At 44.0% G+C, this 26,301-nt stretch overlaps 1 protein-coding gene and 1 long non-coding RNA gene across 2 annotated transcripts; one reads left to right on the forward strand and one right to left on the reverse strand.

The window, feature by feature from the left end:
• Positions 1 to 1,157: 1,157 nt before the first annotated feature.
• On the reverse strand, positions 1,158 to 6,623 carry LOC138238413 (uncharacterized). Its single transcript, XR_011189436.1, has 2 exons — positions 6,285 to 6,623; positions 1,158 to 1,815 (listed from the first exon to the last, which is right to left on the reverse strand). It is a non-coding gene; the product is annotated as an uncharacterized lncRNA (long non-coding RNA).
• Positions 4,946 to 19,725, forward strand: slc25a28 (solute carrier family 25 member 28). Its single transcript, XM_006630432.3, has 4 exons — positions 4,946 to 5,513; positions 11,484 to 11,712; positions 15,481 to 15,537; positions 16,861 to 19,725. Exons 1-4 carry the CDS (start codon positions 5,172 to 5,174, stop codon positions 17,394 to 17,396), a joined length of 1,164 nt encoding a protein of 387 aa, XP_006630495.1. The 5' UTR covers positions 4,946 to 5,171; the 3' UTR covers positions 17,397 to 19,725.
• The last annotated feature ends 6,576 nt before the right edge of the window (positions 19,726 to 26,301 follow it).

Consider the following 26,301-nt stretch of genomic DNA (forward strand, 5'->3'; position numbering starts at 1 on the left):
ATAGCAAATATGCATGAAGTGTGTCCCATGTCACCTAAATGAAAGGGATTCTGTAGTTCAAAATCTAGATTTCAGTTTTGTTTCTCAGTGAAGTGAAGCCCAATCTGCAGAGCTCTGAAAAGATTAGCTTATCTGTCTCAAAAAATATGAAGATGAATGTTGGTAGTAAACTGGTATGAGAATAATGTCACACGACAGAGTTAAAGTAGTGATTCATAGGTATGTGCTATGCATCTGCTAACTGAGAGTTAAATACGAGTGCTGTAATTACAATACATTAAAAGGAAAGTTGCATTTCAGGAACTGTAATGTTTATGTAGTAAAAATATGATTTTGTCCCACAAAATAAATAATTACAAGCTGCCATTTAAAATGAAGGCTACTGAAATTAAATATTGTTTCTCCCTGGGAATCGAGTAGCTTTGTTTGGACATGCTTAAATGGAAGCTGTTCTCTGTAACTTATCTGCCACTCCTCTTCAGAGAAGGCCACCTCCAAAACACTTCTCATCCAGCATATAGAGGGTTTTGTAGTGCTGAGACAGGCCAGTATTCACCATTCCTTCCTAGTGCTCTCCAAACGTTTGTTTAGGTTGCAAACACAAAGCATTGAGAGATGCAATGTTATTAGAATGGCTTGAATTCATGCTGGATATCTGCCTTAGCAGCATCAGAACATTACCTTCAAAAAGATGTGAACAGCTAGGAGGCCATTCCAAGACATTATACTTGAAGATAAAATTTAAGAAGTCTCAATTGTGGCACCACTGACACACGAGGGACCTGCACTTCTGCTGTTTCCCAGGCCAATTTCCTGGACTTGAATTCCCACTCCACTGTGCGTCTCCACATCCCCTTAGGTCCTGCCTCTTCTTCTTTTCCCTTGTGCACAGTTACAATAGAGAGGAGGCCATTTAGCCTGTCTGGGAAGTTTGGTCTTTTGTTCTGAAGTCCCACAAACCTTGTAGGAAGACGCAGGTGTTCTAAATGCACTTTCAAGTATTTTTCACTTGTGTGTTCTGGTGCAGGTTTCAACATTGAGTCCAGAGAGTTAACTTTGTCAAAGCATTTGAAGCTTTTAAAAAATGATGTTAAAGTTTCAAATTACATGCTTCATGTGTCAGATTGTTATAAAATGACAGGCGGGAAACAACCACATATTATACACATTTGTTTTCTTTTTATTCCGTGACAGCTCTGGTGATAGATTAACAAGAATACAAATATACAATAATAATATACATCTACAATAGTTCAGGTGGGTAGCTGTGTCAGCAAGTGTAGGCTGCAAAGGAACAAGTAATAGGTTTACACCTTAGTAAAAGGTGTCACCCGAAGAAGGCTCCACAGCCGAAACGTTGTGTTTTCTTTCTTCTCTTTTCAGCATGGAATAAACCTGATACATGTACAATGGTGTGCTCCAGAGTGCTACTACTGGAGAAACCCCTTGAACAAGCCAAAGACAGAAAATGCTGAATCTTTATAAAAATTGATATTATCCAGGCCCACATCTCCCTTCCTGTGATTTTACAAACTAATGTCAAATGAATGGGAACCAATTTCCCTGTTTTATGCATGACCAACACAGGAGAAAGAAATTTCAGCTGAGGATTCTGAACTACAGTATAGAAAATCAACCTAAAAAATAAACTTGCATGCGTCCTTACAAAAGTGTCTAGATTATCTAGCCAGAATCTGATCTCCAAAACCGATCAGAAGAAGGATTTCTCACATGTCTCAAGTTCTGGAGGAAGGGAGGCAGAGGAGGATGATGGATGATAATGATGCGAAGGAACAGGTAAAGGTTTATTCCATGCTGAAAGGAAAAGAAAAGAGACATGTTTCAGCTGTGGAGCCTTCTCCAGGTGTGAAAGTAAGTTAATTGTTAAATTGTTTTCAGTCTTTAATATAATAGTATCTTTTAAAAGTTTTATAAAACATATAAAATATTACAGGCAATTGGGGGAAACCTTTTAGTACACTGCAGGACTTATGGCTCAAGGTCATTAAAGACATCTGATTTCAGTCCAGATAAACGTTGACATTTCTTCATCTCAGAGCTAGCAGAGTCAGTCCCTGCCAGAATAACGTTTTAGTAAACAACCAAGCTTTAATCTTTAAATTATCATCTTTAGAAAACCACAGCTTTTTAGGGGCACATTTCTATTGTCTAAGAATCTTAAAATATCCCCATTACATAACATTAATGAAAGGTTTTAAATAGTTGTTTATACTTTTGAAGAACACAGCTGACTTTATGATAGAAATTACTTAATTACATCCCTACATTTCTGCATTTTCTTCAACAATGTTATGTCAAATCCAGTTTTCCACAGATCCTGTACACATCAACACATCTGTAAGATCAAAGGCTCCTGAAGATGCCAGCTTACCTTAAATTATTTTCAAGTAACAGCTCAATTAGCTGCCAGGACTTGCGTGCTGAGAGAAACAAAGTCATCGAATTGTTACTGTATATTTTCTAAGGCCCCGAGGGTAACCTACTAAATAAGTCAGTGTTATTTTAGCATGTAATTTCTTCTCTGTTCTTAGATGCCTTCACTCCAAAGGAAGAATCTCATACTGTATTTCACAGTTCAGATAGATCAGGATTCTTCCTCTAGAACCACTTCATAAGGCATTGGAATTCTGACTATTCCTGTCCAGAGTCTGTGCACAACAGTAAAATCTCTTTCTGTCATTATAGTTATCAGCTAGCCACACTGACCAGTTTCATCAGTAACCATCAGCTTCTCTTCACTTTCAACCAAAATTAAGTGTAATGCTTCTGTTTTTTTCAGTGAACGTTTTTTTATCCTTTGTAGAGTGTAGTTCTAATTGCAATACATACAAATTCAAGTATATTTGTGACTGTAGCCCATATGAAAACAGGCTCACTTGTGGAAATAGATTTAAAAACCTATGCCAGTAACATACATATATGTACTGGTTCAGTGTTTGGAATGGTGGGTATGAGATATCAGGATGGAACAGAAACAGATATGAGTCTGAAAAGGTATAAGCATTTGTTTTTGTGGAACAGATGTGACATATTATTTACTTTCAAAGTGAACTTCTTAATTGTTTTTTGTCCCAGACCATTAAAGAGAGTACAAGGTCAAATAGTTAAATCTGTGGTAAAACTGGCTATGTAATTAGCTACTACACTACTTCATTTTCTTCATATGTCACAAGCTGTAAATTAAAAAAGCAGTAAAAGCATATGGGTGCTTATTGTTGTATTGAAAATAACTTGCTATAGAAAGCTATAGAAACTGAATTTGATGATTAGCATTTCACAAATTTAGCCCACTGAGAAATAGGACTCAGGGAGTTTTACTCTGGTTAATAGCTATAACTTTCATATGCCGAGCTTGAAGTGAATGTACAGTTCTTGTATTCAAACTGACCTTTGATTACAAAACCCTAAATACTGATGTCACTATAGCTGGGTACCTCTGAATAAAATAAACTGATCTTCTGCTACAGGAAAGGGGAACACAGTAACCTGTCACTGAAACTTGGTGTCTTTATTTTCAATTCCTTAAAAATATAACTTCTGCTTGTGTTATGTGTTTGATGGTATGCCAGTATTACAGTAAGGAGAGATGTAGCAATGAACAGGGGATGATGGTAAGTGGACCCACAGAGGGAAAAGGTCTCTGCTTCCCATATGTGAAACTTTGGCATGCTCTATATTCTGCAATGGGCATTGCACTCATCCTTAATTGAATCTGGCTTCCTGTAAGATACCTCATTCCATCTTACATTTCAATTGAGTATTTCCTTAAATTTGCATATTAAAATTACACTGTTAAGATCAAAAAGCCTGTGAACAGTTATTTCTAAAATATTTGTATCGAACAATTGATTCTTTGGGAGTATTTTTCCATTCTTTTATGTTTCCAGCCAATTTGTGCTGCTGCTTCATCCTGTGGGTCAGGGCCAGACCGAGCCCAACCTGGCAGACTTGGGGCGCAAGGCAGGGCACTCTCTGGACAGGGGGCTGGCCCTTTTCAGTACACACACACAGGACTGGGTTACCAACTCCAATGACTTCATTCAGGATGTCTGTGGATAGCTGGAGGAAACCAAAACACCTAGGGAAATAACCCAGGCAAAGTTCGGGAGAATATACAAACTCCAACAGAAAGTGCAGCAGCCCAGAATTCTGAACCCAGGATCAAAAAGCTACGAGGCAGTAGAGCTAAACTGGCACTCTGTTGCTCTTTTTTTCCCGCTTTGAATTGTAATATTTTGTCATTTTTTAATTAACAAATATTATAAAAAAACAAATTTTCTTCATTGGATATCTTGTGATAATATTTTCAGAACCTGATAAAAGGTATTATCCACTTTCTAAATCCAGAATCTGGGTTATTTCCAATGATGAAGGAAGCAGAGATCCGTCCGCACTAAGGCGACCTCAGGCTTAGTCACTGCAAGGTCTTGGGCGCCTCACACTGCTCTTCACGACCTTCCCTTTCGCCCTTGGAAACAGAAACTGGAACAACCACACCGGCGCTGCCAAAGTGCACCTTCAGAGGCACGTGAGAGGCTCGCCTTCACCCCTAAATTGTTACAAAACCTTCCGTCCCACCAATGACTGGTCTGTATTTAAATTTTCCCCAACCCATTTCACAGGTCACTCCTGTCATTTTTGTTTTCTTCGTCTCTCATTTTCAAAGAAATATTAAATGAGCCGGCTTCTGCCTTTGAGAATTGACGTTTATTTCAACCAATAGACTTCATGAAAAAAGCTTCCCCGTCTCTCTTTTATCCCCGTTTTTTTTTTTCCTACAGCCCTGTATTACTGTTTTATTTGGCAATACACGGAGGTTAAAGGGGCCAATAACCGGTTGCAGTTTGTGTTTGAGCGGCAGACTCTTAAGCAAATCAGTTGGGGGACTCACAGCCTGCGGCCTATCGGTCACTGCCTCCTGAGCCAGTCGGAAAGGGAGTAGGGCTCTTGTGGGCGGTCCCCCATCGGCTGCGGCCTGCTTGCCCAAAGGCTTGCAGATCTCGCCTCCCCGGGAGCTGCAGGAGGCGGGAGGCTGGGGGTGTTTGTACTGCAAATATATGGGCCGGGGAATGAAACCGTAAAATATTACTCAAAATACGGACTCTTCAAAAAACAGGACTCAACATTAAAGACTTTTCATCCTGTTCTTTATGGAAGCGGATGGGTTTGTGAGGGGACGGCGGATGTCAGCCGACACTCCTGGCGGGGAAGGCGCCGTAGCGGGCGCTTCAGCCGGCGCCGAGATACGGTGGCTGGGCGGCAGGCTGTGGGACGTCTCCGAAGGGATTGTGGGGAGCCTGTCGCCGCGCATCGGAGCAGGCGAGCTTGAACTCCAGGCTGCGCAACTGAAGGCCCCTCCGGAGGCCGCAGGGATCCCCGAGCCGGAGTATGAGGGTCTGCCGCAGGGTGCCTCCACCAGTACCCACATGTTGGCTGGGGCCGTAGCCGGCATCATGGAACACTGCTTGATGTATCCCATCGATTGCGTCAAGGTAAACGAACCAACTTTTATGCCATCGTTAAGATGGAAAGGCTCTCTTTATCCCGGTGTAGTGTCGCAAAGCCACACTGGCGTCCAGAAAAGAGGAAAATCGAAAAGAAACTGTTGACAACGTTGTCAGTGTTCGCAGAGTTACAGCTGTACAGCGTGTTCGCTATAAATTGTTCAGATTGCTGTCACTGCATTGCAAACTGCAGTATATAGTAGCCTGGATATTCATGCAAGGTCTGTGTCTTGCTGAACAGTGGTGAGTTTCATAGATGTGTTTCAAGAACACCAAAATCAATTTACTACTTTTTGAGTTCTTTGAAGGGGAAATAAAAACTGAAAGCAAGCTTTACGGGCAGGAACTCGGTAGGAAGTATTTAAGATATTTCAGCCCTACATTTTGTACTGAGATATGTTGTAATCAGGGTGATAACGATTTTAGTATTTGCTCGAATGGAGTAAATTATTACTGACCCAACATACTATCCTCCCACCTGTTGATAATAGGTGATTGTAGTTGTGCTGTTCGGTACGTGGATGTCGATAAATGATTACTGTTAGTCGTTGAATATTAACTCGCTGTATGCGACTGTATTGCAGTGAAAGGTTTTGGAAACGCCGCGATTGCGGGAACGCATGTTGTAACCCCACCGGGAGCTTTCTCAATTCAGCGACAGCCGTCAGGACCTCTGAAGTGAGAGTGAATGGGAAGTCTGACGTAAAAAAAGAAGCATGTAGTTTTTGACATCCTTTTGATATTCGTCATCATACTTACCGAAAACAGTCAAACAGTTCGTCTGACATGTGGGAGGTTTATGCGCTGTTAATCCTGAAAATGCAGCAAAGTCAGGTTGCATAATCCCGTTGCTCGCTGGGCCTAGCATGGGACCTTGAGCCTGCGCTCGAGTTGCCTCCTACCCCCAGCCCTGCGAGCTCTGAAGTGGCACCTTTTTTCCACTCCAGACCTGGATGTGGACTTCGAGGGAGAAGGGGGGCATTTATTTTTATTCTTAGGGGTCTGTGCACCTGATTGTTACGAAATTGACATGCGAGTGTCCTGAAAGAAGAGACTGACCTACACGTGTGGGTTTTTGGTAGCGTCCGGGGAAGCCGTGTGACGTGAATGTAATAGTTTCCTGGACGCGCTCCTCTGGGTACGTAGTAGTAGTCTGCTCGACCCCCCTTCCCCCCAAAACATTAGCTCACAGTTATGTCTTTAAAGGTTACCGTCCCGTGTAACGCTCACAATGTATGGAACACTTTTCAGTTTTTTTTCGGAATCTGCCAAATTGGGTTTTACAAGGTTACTTGACTATCGAGTTCGTTTTCATTCTCAAAACCACACTTCACACAGAACAGGCTGGTTCTCTTTAGAATCTGTTTTCTCTGACGACAAAGGTTTGTTTGGTGTTTGTGGTGAAGTGACATCCCAAATGTTTTAAGGAATGCTCATGACTTTGTAGTGGTTTACCGAGTACATGAATTGGGATATCGGTCAGAAAGAAAGACAGCTGATTTAAAAAAAAAATAAAATAACAAAATGCATTGGGCTAATAACGTGAGCAGTGTAATTAATCTTATCCACTCTGGTTAACAATGCGAAAACACCTTTTGGGTCATTTTGTGGAGTTAGATCGCGTAGTAAGAAAACATAATACTCCTCTTAAGTTATTTGCCCCTCATACATGCCAGATACTTTCCTGAAAAGTCTGCGTGAGACAGCAGCTGTCACGGAATACTTATTAGGCGCCACTGCAAACACAAACTGTGTAGTGAAGACTCAGAATACAGGAACTATGAACTGGCTAAAAAAATTGCATATAGACATTTTCTAGACATTACTTTTATTTAGCAGAAATGCAGTCTTCTGTGAATTGTTAAGCATATATTCTATAACTTTGTTCTGTGGAACAGGTGTAATAAATCCCATATTTACAGCCATGTACTGTGGAAAATTAATCTGAGTATGAAAATATTAACAACAAATCATATCTACCTTCAGTGTTAGTTTGAAACTTGTTCTTTTGGACTGCCTGCTATGCAGGGCTTTACAGATAATTGAGCTAGTTGAAGAAGGATTCATCTAAATTACCGCTGTGGGAAAATGCAGCTTAATTTGCACTTACAATGTAAAACAAATTAACCAGGATTATGCAAACAGAGGTACACCATGTTTACAGTAAATATGAAAAGGGAAGTTGAGGTGGATTAGCATCAGAATGCTCTGTGATTTGCTGTACAGGAAGTGTGGAATCATAAACCTATTCTAGCAGGTTCCTGCTATTTGGCAGAAGGAAAGATTGACGCTGAGCTCTTATGTAATGCACTGGCAAGTGGAGGTTAAAATGAACCATTTGATTAGGCCTTATTATTATACCCCAAATATAGGGAACAATCAATTTTTAATGTAAAGGAAATTAAAAACATTTGGACAAAACAGTTCAAATACTGTTAAGAATGTTTGTCTTGCTAGACATGAGTTATATGATATTAGCAGGTGTTCTTGGCTTTTGAATTCAGGAAATAAACAAGTACAAATGAAACGCTTCACAGAAATATGCAACATCAGGCTTCGATAGGCTAACTCTAAACCAGGCAGTCTGGAATCTTGCTGGATATCTGTGTCTCTTTAAATTGTCAGCAGCTCAGGACTGGAGATCTAGTGCAGTTAACGTTAAGTGGGTCATTCTAATGCTTACCGCAGGTGAGCAGCTCTTTATTGCTTAAGACATTGGTTCCCAGCCCTGGTCCTGGAGGTACACTGTGTCTGCTGGTTTTTGTTCTAACTGATGTCTAGATCTTCAGTTCTTATAGAATAGCCAGCAGCTATATCACCCTGCAACTCACAACTGGCAACTCACGGAAGCTAAGCAGGTGTGAGCCTGGTCAGTACCTGGATGAGAGACCTCCTTGGAAAGCTAAGGTTGCTGCTGGAAGAGGTGTTAGTGGGGCCAGTAGGGGGCGCTCACCCCATGGCCTGTGTGGGTCCTAATGCCCCAGTATAGTGATGGGGACGCTAGAATATAAAAAAGTGCTGTCCTTCATGTGAGACGTAAAACTGAGGTCCTGACCAATCATGGCCCCCTAATAAACCCCATCTCTGAATTGGCTAAATCACTCTCTTCTCCTGCCCACTAATAAGTGTCCAGAATAGTGCTATACAAGTGTAAGCAATTATTATTATTTTATTATGAGTTAATTGACCTTCCTGCTGGTTTAGACTTTTATTTAACCTGTTTCTTCAGTCAGTTCTGAGTGTCAAAAAATACCCTACAGGGCTAATGTTTACAAGTGAGCACAGAACTTTCCACCTCAGCGTGGTTGCTGTTATTTCTGACTAAACAGTTCTTACTTAATGATGAATTGATGAAGAACGGACACTGGTGGGACTGACACTGTGTCAGACACTCCCATGATGAGTGGGTTTTCCATTTCAGACAGCACACCTGAATAAGTACAGTCCTGAGACTCAGAAATAATAATAATAATAGTGTTTCTTTATTAGCCCTATACAATTTCTTGCATTAGGAATTCGTCTTTTCCCATACCCCAGCTTTTCTCCATGGAGACACAGACACACAGACAGGGAGAGAAGGTTGGGGTCAGAGCGCAGGGTCTGCCATTGTACGGTGCCCCTGGAGCAGTTAGGGTTAAGGGCCTTGCTCAGGGGCCCAACGGAGTAAGATTCCTCTGCCAGCTGCGGGATTTGAACCGGCAACCTTCCAGTCACAAGCGCAGATCCTTATACCAATCACACATCCCATTTGACCGTTTTTAATAACTGGAAGCCGATTTACAAATAAGCCCCAGAGAGAAAAGTGAATTAGCCTGTGGATAAGAATGAAGCTGGAGCAAAACCCAGAGCGAGGGTTGGGAAGCAGTGGGCTGAGGAGGTGAAGAAAACCTGCTGAATTTTGACCCCCTGTGGACTGGAGGTGAAACTCCTGGGCTAAACAGTGTGATCAGACTGCCAGATAAACCCTCCAGTTTTGCTTAAAATAGAAGCTGCACACCAAAGGACTCGCTACTTGGTATGTTTGGGTTCATTCTGTTCATTGAGATCTTTCAAGTTAGTAGCTTCTGTATATTTTATCACTGTGCCGCTTTTCAGATGTTTTGTTCTGTCCGTGGTTTGTTCCTAGATACTGTGTAAGCAGAATGCTCATGGGGAATGTTACAGAGCTGCTGAAATCTATGGTTTTTTAACGGGCTAGCAGAGCACATTCAGTCCACTGTTATTCAAGCCGGCTGACGTCTCTGTGGAAGTCTTCGTTTTACTCTTATTTGTGGAGACGGTATCCACATTTTTGTTAACAGGATGGGGGCGGTGGTTCATGGGCTGATGACTAAAACATACATTTTGGCAGGTTCTTCCCGAAAGTTTCGTTTTTCGTTGAAACATTATTATGCCACCTGTCCACTAAGAGTGCCCCTCCACCCCCAAGCAACACCACTTTTCGAAGGGGTTTTGAACTTCGCCCCGAGTGTGAAGTGGCACCGCGGGCGGACCTGAGGGGCATCCTTGCGAGGGTGTTTTGCGAGCGTCGGAGCAGGTTCCCATTGGGGCACTGGTTTTGTTGTGCCAGTCCAGCGCGCGGGAGGCGGGCCGGGGTCCAGGAGCTGGAGTCAGCTGTCTCCGGCAGCGAGGAGTGCTGCTCAGACAATGCTGGTGTTCATTAATGTCCGCCACAGCTGCGGGCTTGAGCCCCAGCTCAGACACGGCATTTTCTCGCGGGAGAGAGCCGAATTGAAGCTCTCTACGAGCCACATACCCCCCCATCTGTGGCTGCTGAGGAGGCAGCCGTGTCAGCTAGGCAGCATTTACCTCCTCCGTTCAACACGTTGAATTTATCTCTAAGCCTGAGGGGGTGCTGACCTGTACAGGTTGCTAGGTGAATGAAAAATTAAATGATAAGGTCTTGATTTTATTTTTTTCAACCAGAAACCCTTTTGGTAAGTATCCATTTGAACAAAGGTTAATACTTCATTGGGTAAATTATCATCAAATTCCGTTTGTCTTTAAAAAGGACCCTCAGATTAACTCCTGCAAGTCTGCACTGTGGCATTGCGGTGCTGTTAGACCTTTTCATTTCCCAGGGGTTTTTTGGTGTGGTTCTTTTTAAGGGATCCTTTGATTGATTTCTAAAAAGGTCTGGAGCTTATAAGGTGAATTTGCAGGTCCAGAGTGCAACAGATTCTCGACGGTAATAACAATTTTAATCTGAAATCACCATACGGAATGTTCTCCTACAGCAGAGCAGGCAGTGTTAAATTACCAGCTCTTTTTAATAGCAATTTATATTTGATGTTTCTTTATAATTGCCTAAATGTTAGTGGTAATTTGTTTTAACAGTTAGGACAAGTAAACATTCATGTTTGATAAGCTTTAAAAAGTCTTGATGAAAATGTTTACTAATTTAGTTTTCTGGCACCCCTAAAATTTGAAGAGAAGTAAGTTTTATACTGTGAGGCTTAGCAAAACAGGAATGCTTTAAATAACTGAACTATAAACGGGTTGGTCAGATAATTATACACCATTTGCTTAACAAAAAGAACAATGCTCTTGCCCGAAACTGTTCTGCACAGGAGTGTTCTCTGATGTTTAAATGCCACCAGGCCTCCTGTTTCATGCAAACGAAGCTCTGCTTTCGTTAAGCTGGTTGTTAATAAAGCGGTAATGTTTATTCACATGAGCGAGTGATGAACCTGTCGAAGGGATCCTTGTCAAAGTGCTCAAGGGGGGCCTCACCGGTGAAATTGCAATGCAAGAAGCAACCGTGTAAGTCTACCTGAAACCGCCTAGACCTGTGATGGCCTTTCCAGCACGACCCAGGTGTGATTTCCAGGGTTTTCTCAGCCTGGGAAAGACGGCGCCTTGCTGTTGCAGATGGCCGCCCGCTCGGTGTGGATGTGGAGCCTGCTGGCCCCGTGTCTCGCGATCCCCAGTAACCCGGCGACCCCTCTCTTCCCACAGACGCGGATGCAGAGCCTGCAGCCCGAGCCGGCGGCGCGCTACCGCAACGTGATGGACGCCCTGTGGCGGATAGTGAGGACGGAAGGGATCTGGCGGCCGATGCGAGGGTTAAACATCACGGCCACGGGGGCCGGCCCCGCCCACGCCCTCTACTTCGCCTGTTACGAGAAGCTAAAAAAGACACTGAGCGATGTCATCCAGCCAGGGGCTAACAGCCATTTGGCGAACGGTACCACAGTCCTTCCTCTCCCAGTCCTGAAAAACAGACCCCTCACATGCAGGCACACGCTAACATGCTCACGGCAGGGAAATGCAGGCATCAGGGTGCGTCCGAGTTGGCACATTCTTATAGGGATGTAGCTTCAATTAGGGACCACGGTCAGGGATTCAAATAAAATCCAGCTACAATACGCCGAATAAGAGCCCTCAGAATTATTCTGGCCCATATTACAGCACTACGGGTGATAAGAAACACGATGCCTTAATGAATCTCCTAATATTCTAGTCCCATCATTGTGAGAATGCTTCATATTTCAAAATTTTAAAATGAGTGATATTTTAATGTGCTGTAGATCTTGAATGAGAAGTGTTTAAAAATTTTAAAATGTAATGTCCCTTTGAACTTATTTTGCAACAGTAATACTTAATTGCACCTAGTAAAATCAGTTATTTACAGGTTCACTTCTAAGTTGATTGAGCACCGTTTCTGCCTTTTTGAAGGTCAAGCAGAGCTGAGCTCTTACATTCATCCTACTGAGTTATTTGAAACCTTAACCTTTTATAGCTGGTGTTACAGTATCTTGTATACATTGTTTCTAAATACGTCTGTATGTTGGAGGTGACTTAAAACGTAGGGCTGGGTTTAATTTCTGGAAAAAAATGTCTGCTGTTTAGGTGAACATCAGTGTTTGCAAATGTGATTCTTAGTCACACCATGGAATCTTATTTCCTGAGGGTACCTGATGGAACAGAGTGTCTTTCTGAATGTTACAAGGTATTTCCTTCCATTAATTGTAATTATCTGACACCACACCTAGAAAGCTTGTCTAGCCAGCTCTAGCTGTTTCCCAGTCACAGCTGCCATTCTGTTGATGGCGCGCCATCTGAATCGAACTTGGTGCTTTTTATAAATCACTTTTTAGATAGCTTGCGTTTGTCTCCTTAAAATGCGAATGCTACTCAGAGAAAAATAGTATGAAAACACTGTTAAATAAGAGGTTATTCAAGGACTTTTAGTACCCTGAGAACTACGTTTACTTTAAGAGCATGAACATGCCAGTTTTTTTAAGTAGTTCATCTTAGTTTTTTTTAACCTGTAGTAGGTATTCAAAACAAACTTCATAAACTGCTTAAAAATGATTTTTTTAAACTCAGCAGGTTGTTCTACCAGTGTTTGTCTGTGAACTAGACTCTTCTATGGGCCTGTGTCCCTTATGCCTAGGCATTGCACCACGCTATTGAATTACAGTTAATTATTTATCCAGTTCAGTGTGCAGTATTGATTTCAAAGAGTTCACCCATATCACCTACTTCTTTTACAAATATTTATACATCTGAATCCAGGTCTGAATAAGTTTCCCTTAAAACCTTTTCTGAACAGAACGTTAGAATTCTAAATCTTACAATTAGGTTCTACCGTGTGTACAGTAGCGAGAGAGCATTCATTCAATAAAGAATTCTCTGCTTTTTATGCGTTCTCAGGTGCACTTTTAGGTGTATTTAATATTTTGCATTATATACTATAAATATACTATTTATTATATTTATGTAATATTAAATAGAGGTTTAAAAAACATATCAGAATCCCTATTATTCCCTTTCTTATCCTTACAGCAGTGATGCATTGAGTTAGACACAGCAGTGTGAGTGTTAAAAGCTCAAGAGGTCGAGGTGAAAAGTATCTACAGTAAGTGGCCAGTAAAAAGCCAACTGCGAAGGCTCTACGCAGACTGTGCATAGCAGAGCGATAGAAAAGTGTTGGTTCAGCAGAGACCTTGAAGGAAAACTACGTGGGACAGCTGGGGTTTCCAGTATTTAAACGTGGGGCGTCTGGAAGTGTAGATGGAACTCAGAGATCACAGGTTACAGCCCAGGAATGCTGGAGCCTGCCGACAGTGTCACCGCTGAGGGTGGGGTGGGGACAGCTGCCAGGGCTCTCTTGGCGACACTGCAGCCCCTGTGGATTCAAGGAGGGATGCCCCTCCTGTACGGGGCTGTCCTGCCTGGGCCGCGTTACGGCGACTCGCACGAAGACGGGATGGCCGGAGGAGCTTGACTGCGCGTTCTCAAGCTCCCGTGTGTGGCTGCAGGGTTCACAGCTGGTAGCCAAAACATTCAAAGCAAATAGGCCATCCCAAATCGGGTGGCAACAACAGGCATGATTGGCTATTGTAAATTCAGAAAAACATCATTTTATGGATACTTTCCTTTTCAGTTAGCAGAAATGTACCTTTATAACAATCACTATGGAGTTTAAGACAGCGGATCTGCCCTCCTGTAAAACTGTGCGAGTGTAATGTAAGTTGAAGCGCGCTGAGGTGGAAGGTTTCTCGGTTGTTGAGATAGGAATCTGTCCTGTTCCTGTTACCCTTTGAAGCTGAGAGGAAAGACTTCACAGCAGAGTGCAACAGTTTTTAGTGCACCAAGTTCATGCTTTTAGGGAAATCTGGATTAAATCTCCACTTCCACTAAGGCAGGGTCATAGCAAACGGCAGGGGGGGATGTTGAAAGATTCGGTGTGACTTGGGGGAGAACAACGATGACGGATGTCTTTGCATGGGGATGGGGTTGTCATGATCCGTGAGGTTTGCTTTCCTGAGTGCTGTAACCATGGCGACACTGGAGCTGCACGGTCCATTCCTTTTCTTCTCTTTTTCTCTTCTCTTGTTCCAGGTCGGGGAGGCTGGGTAAGTCAGCTCCTGCATGCTTTCTAGATTAAGTGTGCTTGCCGGCAGCTCCCTGGAACAGGATGGACTTTCTTGTGTTGTCCACCAGGGGCACTGGTGCGCTCTGAGACCACAGAAATTTATTTTTTGTTTTTGACATTTGACATTTACTTTGGTCGTTTTTACGAGGTGTATTTTTCACTTGAGTTGACTTTTTCGTTTTATATATGCTTGCATTTTTCCAGAACTTAGATCTCAAAAATAAATTCACGTACAGGAGAGAACTAATTTCATCCTCCATTAAAGCATAGCTGCACCCATTTGGGTGACAGGCAGCAGCTGTTTTGTACCAGTAACCCCACTGCACAGGACTGAAAGCAGCGGAAAAATTCCTCTACCAGTTGATTTAAAGGAAAAATTTAGGGAGGTCCATATGTGCTTTTTTGGAGTGAGACTTAACAGGCACACCAGGCTTAACACCACTAGTATATTGAGCTTTGTGTCTTTAATAACTGGTCAGTCAGAACGTTGGTTTAGCACCTCCTTCCATGACCATCCTGGGTCATTAATTTGGACATGTAGGAGCAGAGCACAGAGTGCCACCTACTGATCCAGTAGTGTACAACAGCCTGGGTTTCCCTGGAAGCTTTCCATCCTGTCACTGACCAGGCCTAGCTGTGCTTAGCTTCTGATACCTGACAACATTGGGCTCTAAGGAAATAAAGCTGCTGTCAGAAAAAAAAACATTTAAATTGTCATCTTAGTTCAGTAACCGATTCCCAGTAGCCTCATGGGAAGACAAGCTGCGTTGTCCTGGGGTCTTTCAGGTGGCTTCGTTTGACTGGTAAATGTGCTGTTGGGCCTTGCAGTGCAATAGCTGACCAGGATTCCCCTGCAGGAGTCACACTCGGCTGTGTCTCGCCAGGGGCGGGGGAGGGCAGGAGAGGGCCAGGGCAGCCTTTCCCGATCCTAAGCGAAGCTGGCCGCTCTCCCAGCCTGTGGAACGTGAATTGTTCCGGCTGCCTGGAGCCGCCAAAGGAGCGTCTCGCCCCCAGTTCTGCCGCCACTGTCGCCTCGCCTGCCGTTCTCACGCCTGAGAGTTTGTTTTACAGGTGCTGCAGGGTGCGTCGCCACATTGCTTCACGATGCAGCCATGAACCCAGCTGAAGGTACACTTTTATAATTCTGATACTCCGTTTTTTATCTTGCTGTAGTTCAGTTTCTTTTACCAGAGTTTGGGGCAGTTTTGCTCAATTCCTTTATAGTAATACATGTAAATATCGTAATTAATTAAATAAAAAGATAATGCTAATCAAGTGAAATATCTTAACTATATATAAAAATATAAAAAATATTCTTATGTTTTTTACCCTGTCGTGACATTGTCTCGGACTGTTTATGGATAAACAAATATGAGCAAATAAATGTGCCCTGTTAAATGCAGTATTGTAGGTCTGTACGTATTATGTTCACATTCTATTCATAGTGCTCATTGGGTGTTAGTTGTAGCTCCTGAGAAGAGCGCCGATACATTTGGCATTCACTGTGTCTTTGTTCAGATGTAGTTTATCTCCTTCAAGATCACTTTTTACAGCTGCAAGATCACCTTATCCATGAACATTCACTTTTATGTCCGCCTAGCAAAATTCTCAACATTTTAATGCTTAATACATTTTCTTAAGATGATAAATACATCATTGGAATCTACTGCATTTTTTCTAAATTCTTTATGGTCTAAAAACTGGTCTCATTCTTGGTTTTAATTCATTTCTTAATGATGTGTGAAGTAGCAGGGATGTGGAACTGCCTCTCCATGGGGGTTGTGGAAGTTCTTTGATGATTGCTGGCAGCTCAGGAAGCCCATGGCCCTCTGCAGGTGTGAACGTACCCAGAGAGAGTGGCTGGGTGCACTGCCTCTTCTGTGCTCAAGATGAGTGATGGATTAGCCGTACAATAACGAATTGCAGCCCGGTGCTGTGAGGGCTTAATTAGTAGTCCCCTGGTGCCCCAGCAGGGGCAGCTGGGAAGGGGTCATCAGGAGTGCGTAGGGTAGCATCGCCAAGTCAAGGCCAGTGCGCCCAGGTGTGTGAAGGCTTCGCTTCTGAGGGCTGGGAAGACACCTGTGCAGCAGCTTTGAAGCTCCCCTAGTGTTGAGTGCCCAGACCCTTGGCCTTTCCTCAATTGGCCTGTTCCTGTGTGAATTTAATTGGGTCAGATGAGTTCCAGTAAAGTCCAGGCAACCACCGCTGTTAATTGAATCCCAGGACATTGAAGCTTTGGCGGTTTAAGTGTCATATGATCCACATGGGCCGGATGCTTCACACGCTGCGCGATCAGTTTTGTTTGACATAAGCAGGATGCTTCACTCCTGCCCTTGTGCTAAATTCCCTTTCCTTCCTCCTTCCATGTGCTGCTCCTTCCCCCGGGACCTCTCCGATGGAAACGAACGGCCGCGGCCTCTCCCGCCTCCCCTGCCGGTGGCCCACGCCCAGTGGTGAAGCAGAGGATGCAGATGTACAACTCCCCGTACCGCAGCGTTTTAGACTGTATGAGAGCAGTGTGGCAGAAGGAGGGTGCGGCAGCGTTCTACCGCAGCTACACCACGCAGCTCACCATGAACATCCCCTTCCAGGCCCTGCACTTCATGGCCTACGAGTACCTGCAGGAGACCCTGAACCCCCACAGACGTTACAACCCCACCTCCCACATGGTGTCGGGGGCGCTTGCGGGGGCTCTGGCGGCGGCCGCCACCACCCCATTGGACGTGTGCAAGACGCTCCTGAACACGCAGGAGTCCCTGGCGCTGCACTCCCTCAACGTGAGCGGACACATCTCGGGCCTGGCCCACGCCTTCCGGACGGTCTACAGGCTGGGCGGGATCCCCGCGTACTTCAAGGGGGTGCAGGCCCGGGTCATCTACCAGATGCCTTCCACCGCCATCAGCTGGTCCGTCTACGAGTTCTTCAAGTACTTCATCACCAAGCACCAGCACGAGAAGCGGAAATCGCACCGGGACGGCGACAAGTAGCCCGCGCGCACCCGCCGACTCCTCCAAGGAAGGAAGCAGTCCTCGCCGCGCTTGTGCCCCCGCAGGGCAACGCGCTGAACGGGGCAGCACTGAGGACCGGATGGAACACCATGAAAACGCACATAGAATTCAAATTCTCCCTCTGACCTCCGTCAAGCACGATGAATATGAGCTCTGAGGTTCCATACATGGTTGAGCAAGCAAAGGTGTGATGCTTACAAGATAGGAAAAATTCCGAGTGGCGAACAATGTAGTTTGGTGCATCATCAAAACAGTTTTGCTCCTCCTAATTAGCGAGTTGCTTTAATCTTTGTTTTAAAGAATGTATTTTCCGATGATCCCATAAGGGGGCACTGTCGTTCTTTTCGGTTTACAGTCTGGATGGAGCTCTTCGGTAGGAGCAGGAAGCCATTGACAAGAAAGCAATAAGCCAGCAGGGGGCACAGTTGACTTGTGTACCATGCAATGTCAGTATAATACAAGACGTTTCGCTGTCTTTAAGTTAAGATGAGCCTAACGTGTAGTTGGGAATGAAGACTTTTTCAGGTTTCTTTGTGCATCAGGGAAACAGTCCCACACTTCACCCCATCCAGACGACTGCTGCTGTTTAGTTGTTGAGGGGTAGTGACAGACATAGGAACAGAGCATGGCTTCGAAGAGGCTTTCTGTATCTTGTAGCGTTCCCTGTAACACTGACACTTTGATGAAGCACTTTTTGCTAAAACATCCTAGGCTGAAGAACCAAAGTGTGTGGGAGAGCTGGGCAAGGATTTCACCAGAGATCTGAGCTGTGCTTGCAAGACCCCTGTAGCCTCAAGTCCTCATTAAAATAGCAAGTCAGATAAGCCTGGCCGGTTTCCGGAGAGCAGCCTTACTAAGGCTGGAAGATACGGCCTTGTGTTGCCTGCATGAAAGGCTGGCTTTTCAGATAGCTGCTGTCCGCAAGGTCCATGGGCTTTCCTTTAGTGGTGTGGGTGCCACTGTTTTGCCTCAGTAGTGCACAGTTTATCACAGTACTGTACAAATGAGATTGCATTAATTTCATATACCCCACTGAGTCAGATTAGGCCGTCACTCTCTTCGACTTCCGTTATGAGATCCCTGTGCACTTCCAGTCTTAGAAAAAAGGATTGAATGGAAACCCTGAGCCTGGAGAGGTGTACCATCTGGGGCCATCTGGGGATTCTGTACCTGACAATAGCAGTCCAGTGCCCCTTCTTTTAAGATTATTTTTTAATCCATTTTTATTTTTACCCTTCCAAGTGGCTTAACAATGCAAACATCCGTTGTAAGGAGATTGCTCCTGGCAAACATGATTGTCTACCTGTTATTCTGGGCAGCTGAGTGAGACACTAGGGATTTTTGTTCTCTTTTGGCTCTGTAGTACTTTGTGCTGGTCTGGATGAGAGACATGCTGAGAATGCTGCTGCTTTAATCTCTGCTCTCCCAGCACGAGGTGCTGGACTAAAGCTTGGAGAGAGTCTTCACAATGTCTTTCAATGTATTCAGTTCCTTAGTCCAACCTGTGCCTTCCCCTTTAGTGGGTAAAATGAAGTGACTTGCCTATCATTGTTCAGTGAAAGTTCAAAGGCTTGAAGCAAAGTAACATTAAACTTCACCTGTCCGAAATTAGGAAAAACTAGTATTTTAGAAGTTCTTCTAAATCTTTAAGGTTTGTTACAGGAATTACAGAAATAATAATATACCTGTTAGCTTTATCTTTATTTTCCTTAAACCTTACCACTGTACAGTTGCTTTGAGTTTGAGTTAACCTCTTTATACCAGCATCTTTCATATCCAAACAAGTGTCCTAATGTTCTTAACTGTACTGCTCTGTGGCTAGAAACCAAAGAGTGAAAGGTTGTGCTTTTGTTGATAAATGAAAGCTTTTATTTCCCTAGTCCTCAGATTGCAGTACCAAAATTCCTCTTATTGCTTTCCTGTTGTTTCACAGTTGACTTGTGAAAGGAGTTGGCCAAAAATGGCACAAGTCAAATGTTTATCTTGCAGTTACACCATACGATGGAGTCATCTAGTGGCTTGAGTTACATTCAATCTCTGCATCTGCACTGATAAAATGGCCTTTGGGTTTGTTTGTAACCAATGTATCTGAAGGTTTTACTAATGTCCTTGATCTGAAGTCTTTTGTCTGGACACAGTTTCAGGGACAAGTGTATATGCCTAGGGCTTAACGCACCCTTTTGATAGCCAATCATGAATGGAACTGGTCATATTGATTGTCTGACTGCCCTGTAATATCTTGTCAGCTGTTAATAAAACTGGCAGGCAGTGGCTTTTTTAAGACCTGTCTGCTTGAGTTGGAAGATGATCTATTGTCTTTCTCTTTATTCTGTAGTGACACAAGCATCCGAGAATGTTTTTTTTTTAATACATGGCCTTCTTTTCCTGTTAAAGTAAAAGGTTTAAACAGAGTTCTATGCCATATCAAAGATATTGGTTTTGCCAGCAGGTCACCTTTATTTTAATTCTTGTGAGTTCAAAGTTCTGTTGAAAGCAGGATAAAGTTACTCGATATGAAAATTTTATCAAATTCCTGACATCCAAGAATTGATAGCGGACTCAAGTCATTTTAACTGTAAATGAAATGAGAGTGAGGCTGTTCAAAGTTATCTTTTCTGATTTCATACAACCAAGAATCCCTACAGGATTTGTTATGCGTGTGGTCCAAACGAGCAGAAGACCAGAATGTTTGAGATTTTAAAGTTCTTTTTTCCTGTATCTGTACTGATAGCTCTTGAAGTGTGTATGGTAGTTGGATCTAAGACTGTGACAAACCGTAGATCCACAGTGGTGTGGATCAGAGGGCTCTTGTGCTCTTCCCCTGTCTGGGCTGCTGTATACAGAATCGTTCATCTGGACCCCCAGGGGGAATCAGCATGGTTAGTTTGCGGGTTATGATATTGCACCCTGGAATGTCTTTCAGGTCTTCCTCAGCTGCCAAAAGACCACAGCAAACCACCTGCATGCTGCCCTTGTGTGGGACAGACTCCTCTGCCTTCATCCTGTTAATGCTTATCAGCACCTCATTCATTCTAGGCTATTTCAGTCCGTGTGCTGTGCTGCTGACAGTGTCCGTCCCGCATTGGGACTAAGCACATGGGCTGCTCGTTGAGCAGTCCACAGACATGCCATGACCTCATTAACCAGGCACTGACACACAGCATCTCCCCTAGTATTTGTGTCTTCTTGTCTGTCAGTACAACCTCTGTGCTGCTGTAAACAAGATCCCTAAAACTTCCAGGACCAGCAAATTGGATAGGCGGGATATTTTGGTCCTCAGTGGAATCAACTAAGTAATCTTTTAGGTAAATAAAGTCAAACCAGTGGGGATATTTTGGTCAGTGAAGTGAAATGTCCAATACGTATTCAATGTGTGATGAGCCTTCAGACAGTTATGTAAGCAAAGTCTTTGTTGCAAAATGGATGTGAAATGAACATTTTGGAATTGTGACTGTTAATTGGGCATGCTTCTTAATACCTTGTACCAGCAGAAGGAAGAATAAGAGTATTTTTCAGCCATTTCTTCTTTGTTTTACATCTTACAGTGCTTTACAGGAATTATCCCTGATTAGTAGTGGAGTTATGTGGTTCTCCCTGACAGCACTGCATGTTTACAGGCACCAAGCACATACTGGAGCTTGCTGCTGTACTGTGAGACAAGGACACCCTGATATAAGACCCAGCCCTGGCGCCAGTTCTGTGCTGCAGCTTGAGAAATCCTGGTCTCAGTCCATTAATGACAGCCCACACTCGAGCCAAAGGTGTCTGCAATATAGGGTCCAAGCTGTGCTCTGAGTGGTTGAATCACTTGGCTGTCCCCAAGATATTAAAACAGACCAGGGGGAGCTAACCTTGCTCCTGCACAGCCACAAGCCAGCATGTTTTACAGTTTGAACCTTTCATTTCTAAACACTCCTTGTTTTTACCAATTTTGCATTGAGTGAGTAGACAAGTTGGTTTGATCAGTCCTAAGCAGGTTAGAGATGTTATTAAATGAAAATACCACCACCACCACAGAAGACACTTTTACAATATTCACATGTGCATTTTGGAGACAGGCGCTTAGAAGGAGAGATTTTTATTGTGGAGAAATCAAAAGGTTAATTTTCCGGCTTGTCTGATCTGTTGCAAGTCGACACTTTAATGTTTGAATGGCGACGAGCATCAAGTTCCAGCACAATACCTAATAAACGCGTACATTAATGTTGTCCTCTACCAAGAGACTGGCATTCAAGGAGCTGAGGAATAGTGTCAGGAGAAAGTTTTCATCTGAGCACCTCTGCTCATCTGTTTTTCCCCTGGTAAGGTAGTGTGCATTCATGGAGAGACATTAAAGTCCCCATGCCACCGCCTGGACCAGACACCTGTTTAAACAGAGGGTGTTAATGAGCGGTCTTTGTGTGCGGAGAGTGTGTGTAGGGCTGGGAGGCTGTTCAGCTACCCCTGCCCCGCAGCAGAGATTGTGTGATTATTTATCTTTCTCCTGTCCTAACTCCTGCCTCTGCCCCTCCCCCGGCCCAGCCAGCACAAGCAGGCACACCGAGAGCCTGCACTCCAGAGTGGGCCGAGCAGGAGGTAGGAGAAGTCCTGAAGCAATGCCAAGTAGTAAATTAATTAGGTTGTGATGTGCTTGAGGGGGCCTTAATGGGTTTTGATATCAGCCATGTCCGTCTTAAGAGTGTCTGCCTTCTTTAGTGCTTGAGACACTAACATCATTCGTTTTACAGGGAGCGTTGACAATTACATTCAGGCACTGCATTTCTTGTAAATCCTTCTAAAAAGTCTCAAAACAGAAATATTTATCTTGGTCTCAGTGTTTCTGGCTGTGCTCCTTGACCATATGGTGTTTTAAATAATAAATCTGCTTTTAATGAGAGTTGATGTGAATACCTTGCAAGTAACTGGACTTTGTGCCCTGATTCTTCTGCTGCTGACAGACCGTCTTCTGTTTGCTTTTTCTTTCGCTTCCAATAAAAGCTCTGTGCCCTCTGCCTGCGGATGAGCAGAGTTCCTTGGGAGCCTGTTTGTTTAGTTTCTCCGCTCTCTCTCCTCACCGCTCATCCTCCTAATCCTGATGGCTTCCTCCTCACAAGCAAGGAGGCTGCAAGGCAGATGAGCAGAAAAACGTGCGCTGGTCAGTAAAGATGTCCGGCTTCGGTCGTCCTTGGAACAACAGGGGAGGCAGGCAGGGCCCTTTGACGAATTACGAAGTTCAAAATGTAAGTGCAACTAGTCGAAGGCAGAAAAAACACTTCCCCCTCTATGCTAGGAGATGGTGCAGAGCTTTCCTGAAAATAACTCCCAGCTCCTTTGTTTTGTCTCTTTGGGCTGCATAGATTTCCAATCAAATATGTCTCATCTCTAAGAAGCTCTCAGCACTATGCTGTTGGAGCGGGAATGAACCTAATGCCTCTAACCTGCAGAGCCTGCTGATTCTACATTCGTCTTCTGGAAGGCTCTTATCAACTCATCGTCTATGTCAGGTGGTGTATGCTGATCCCTTCCAGTTTGTTGTCAGGCTGCTCTGCTTCAGAGTTGTCAGGAATTTCCCAGTTCACTCACTATCACCTCGTTAAGAGCTGGTCGCTACCTGTCATGCTTTAATAGTTTGTGGTGGCACCTCTTCATTATAATAATTAACTCAAAGCGCTTTACGGGGAATGGGGACTCCCCTCCACCACCACCAGTGTGCCGCCCCACCTGGATGATGTGACGGCAGCCATAGTGCACCAGTACACTCACCACACACCAGCTATCAGTGGGGAAGAGAACAGAGTAATCAAGCCAATTCATCGATGGGGGTTATTAGGAGGTCAGTGGGAAATTTGGCCAGGGTGCCGGGGTAACACCCTGGGATTTTTAATGACCACAGAGTGTCAGGGCCTCTGAATTACATCTTATCTGAAAGAGCGACTTTTTACTGTATACAGTCAACGTCACTATACTGGGGCATTAACAGGGTGAGTGCCCCCTACTGGCTCCTCTAATACCTTTTGGCCTCAGTCCCTGATCCATTGATCAGTCTGCTCTTTTTCTCACATTTGGTTAGCTGTATCTATTAAGAGCCATGACCTCAAAATACCTTGGTTCTGACCCACTCAGCTCTGGTTTCTTCCAGTCCCCAGCTGTGACTGGGAGTCCCCTAAGATGTTAGCTCAAGGTGGGTGGCTGACTGACTGACTGGCTGCTGTGATTGTGCTTCTCTTCTCCCTCTGACTTTCCACAGCCTCCCTAATCTAAACTATTTAGTCTGGAGATGGAAATGACTTGGCTGTACAGAATTCTCTGCAGTTCACAGGAAATCTCGCTGTATTTGGAAGACAGTACCTTTCCAGTACAGTGAGGAGTCAGCCATTGGTCAGAAAGTGCAGATTGCAAGATGGGCAATGAGCTGTAGCCACTAACAACATCGGCTAATATATGCTTTTCTACCATAGAAAGTCTGTGTGTTAAAATGCCAGTACTGGGCTTTTATGGGTGTATGTGTAACAAGGCTCATTTGGTATAGAGCTGGTGTGGTACCCTAACCTCCTAGGACACACAACTGATTTGTACTCTTCCCTGACAGGACTCTAGCCTTTTGTAGTGGAATTTTTGTAGAGGTGTTGTGTGGTTCAGGTCTGGGGGTTTGCCTAAGAGACAGTGGAGTTCAAATCCCAAATGGGGGCGAACTGTGAATGTCAAGATTACATGACCTTCTTTTCCAGTTTTTAAAAATTATTGGAAATGTATTTGAACTAATGCTGTGCGAAGGATGTTCCCACTCCATAAAACAAGAGCTCATCTGAAGGGAGTTTTATTGACACAAACCAAAGACACCTCCTGAAACATTCCCGTGAGTTACCCCCACCCCCCAGAGCGATGTCCCACTCATCCTCCTAATCCATCCTTCCTACTGCAAAAATCACTCAGCATCCCTCCATGGTGCCAAAATGACCCGTCCCATCAACCATCTTATACTTGCTGGTCTTCTGATCCCCACAGCTTTCTTGTCCTCTGTCTCTTTAACCATCCGCACCACACGTCTCTCTCATTATCTGCCATTCACCGCCAATCGCTCACGGAACGCGTGATACAAATCCTTACTTGACAGGGATGAAATACTGGGGAAGGTTACTTTAAAAAGTAGTCCGATACAGACACACGTTACTTGTGTAAGAGATGACCTGTTAAAATTAACAAGAAATTAAGGGAAAATAATTTGAAAAAGTAATAAAAAATAGTATTCTATGCAGTGTGTATGGTTACTTTGTCAAGTAATAAATTACCGCTTGACAGCAATTTCCCCTTAATAGCCTAACATGTAACAGTAATGGATTATGTTTTCAAAAATAACCTTTGTCAGCGCTGTGCATGGAGCTGCATATTTAAATGAAAGATTGAGTTATAGAATACGTTAATCTACACACATATATTTCTTTCTTTAGCAGCAATAGAGGGTACTATTTCTGCGCTTGTGAGTTCTTGGTGATAAACCTAAGTGGGCCCTTGTTTAGCTGCCCAAAAGCAGGCATTGCCAACGTCTGACAGGAAGAGTGAGAAACAGAGGGAGGGAGAATGAGCTTTGAGCTGACAGCCCTGCAAGCTCTTCCATTGTGCGCATCTGTGAAAGAGCCGCATACTTCTCACAATGCAACATTTTCTATTAATCAGGCAGGCTGACACATAGTTTTGACAGAGGTGGAAGGCTAGCCTGCAGGCGGAGTGGAAGCTGACATATTTACCCTGGGCTGCGCAACAGATCTCCTTTCACTGCTGCGCGGTTTGTTTTCATTATTCTCGCTGGCTGAGACCTCTCGCTTTCTCTTCTCATCTCCTCTCTCACAGCTCCCCCGCCCCACGCACCTCCTGTCTCTTCTTTTTTAAATAACACCTTTCAAGGTTTCAGCCCCCCCCCTCCACCTCCACTAGAGAACATAAGAAGCCTTAAAATAATCAATCTTTGAAAAGAGTCGATCTTCGACCACACCGTCTACACCTGTGCCCTGATCCAAGGAAAGAAAAGACCAGCTCAGAGGGGTCACAGGGCATCTATGTTTGTTTACTTTACTCCACATAATTTTGTCTATGCTCTCTCTCTTTTTTTCCAGCGGTGCCATTTGAAAAACAGCCTCACTCCTACTGTTCTTCGGAGAGTTCCAAATAAAGGCAAGCAGGGTGGCCTTGTAGTTAACAGGCTGACTGGGAGGCAGAGAGGCTGTTGCACAATAAAACTGGTTTGTGTCGCAAGCGAATGAGAAACCGCTGCAGTTAAGCTCAGGACGTGGGGAAACTGAGAGGCAGGAGGGTCAAAGTGCAAGGTCTGGTAAGCAGTGATTTGGTTGCTTCTGAGGCACCCTTTGAAGAAACGTGGTGTGTAGGCCGTAGTGTAAGTCTGATATACAGTATCTGACAAGGCTGGTGGTGAGAAGGAGCATGCAGATTTTCTAGTTAATAAATTTAGCAAGACTTTAATAGATGCATGTCATTTCAGTGTACTTACATATGAAGTAGCAAATGATTTCCTATTGAGTGCACACTGAATGCACGTGAGCTCAGTGTGTTTACGAGATATTCAAGTTATATGTAAGGCAGTAGTGTGGAGTACTGATTTGGGTGCTAGTAACAGGAAAGCTATGACTTGAAGTGTGCAATGAGGCTGGCTTGAGCAAGGCACTTAATCCAGCACTCGGATTGCTTTGGAACAAAACTGCCCAGCTGCATAAATGTTGGTCTCTTCAGGTGAAGGTGTCAGTCAAATAAATGAATAATAGTATTCCACACCATTTGTGTTCTTCGTCTTGAATTGCTGTAAGAGAATGGCTTGCCTCTTGTTTAAAAGTAAGACCAGAAGTCTGCTGGTAATGAGAAATCAAGTGCCGCTCGGTGCAGATTGACCCAGCTT

This window comes from Lepisosteus oculatus, chromosome 4, assembly GCF_040954835.1.
Source record: "Lepisosteus oculatus isolate fLepOcu1 chromosome 4, fLepOcu1.hap2, whole genome shotgun sequence".
Classification (NCBI taxonomy): Eukaryota; Metazoa; Chordata; class Actinopteri; order Semionotiformes; family Lepisosteidae; genus Lepisosteus; species Lepisosteus oculatus.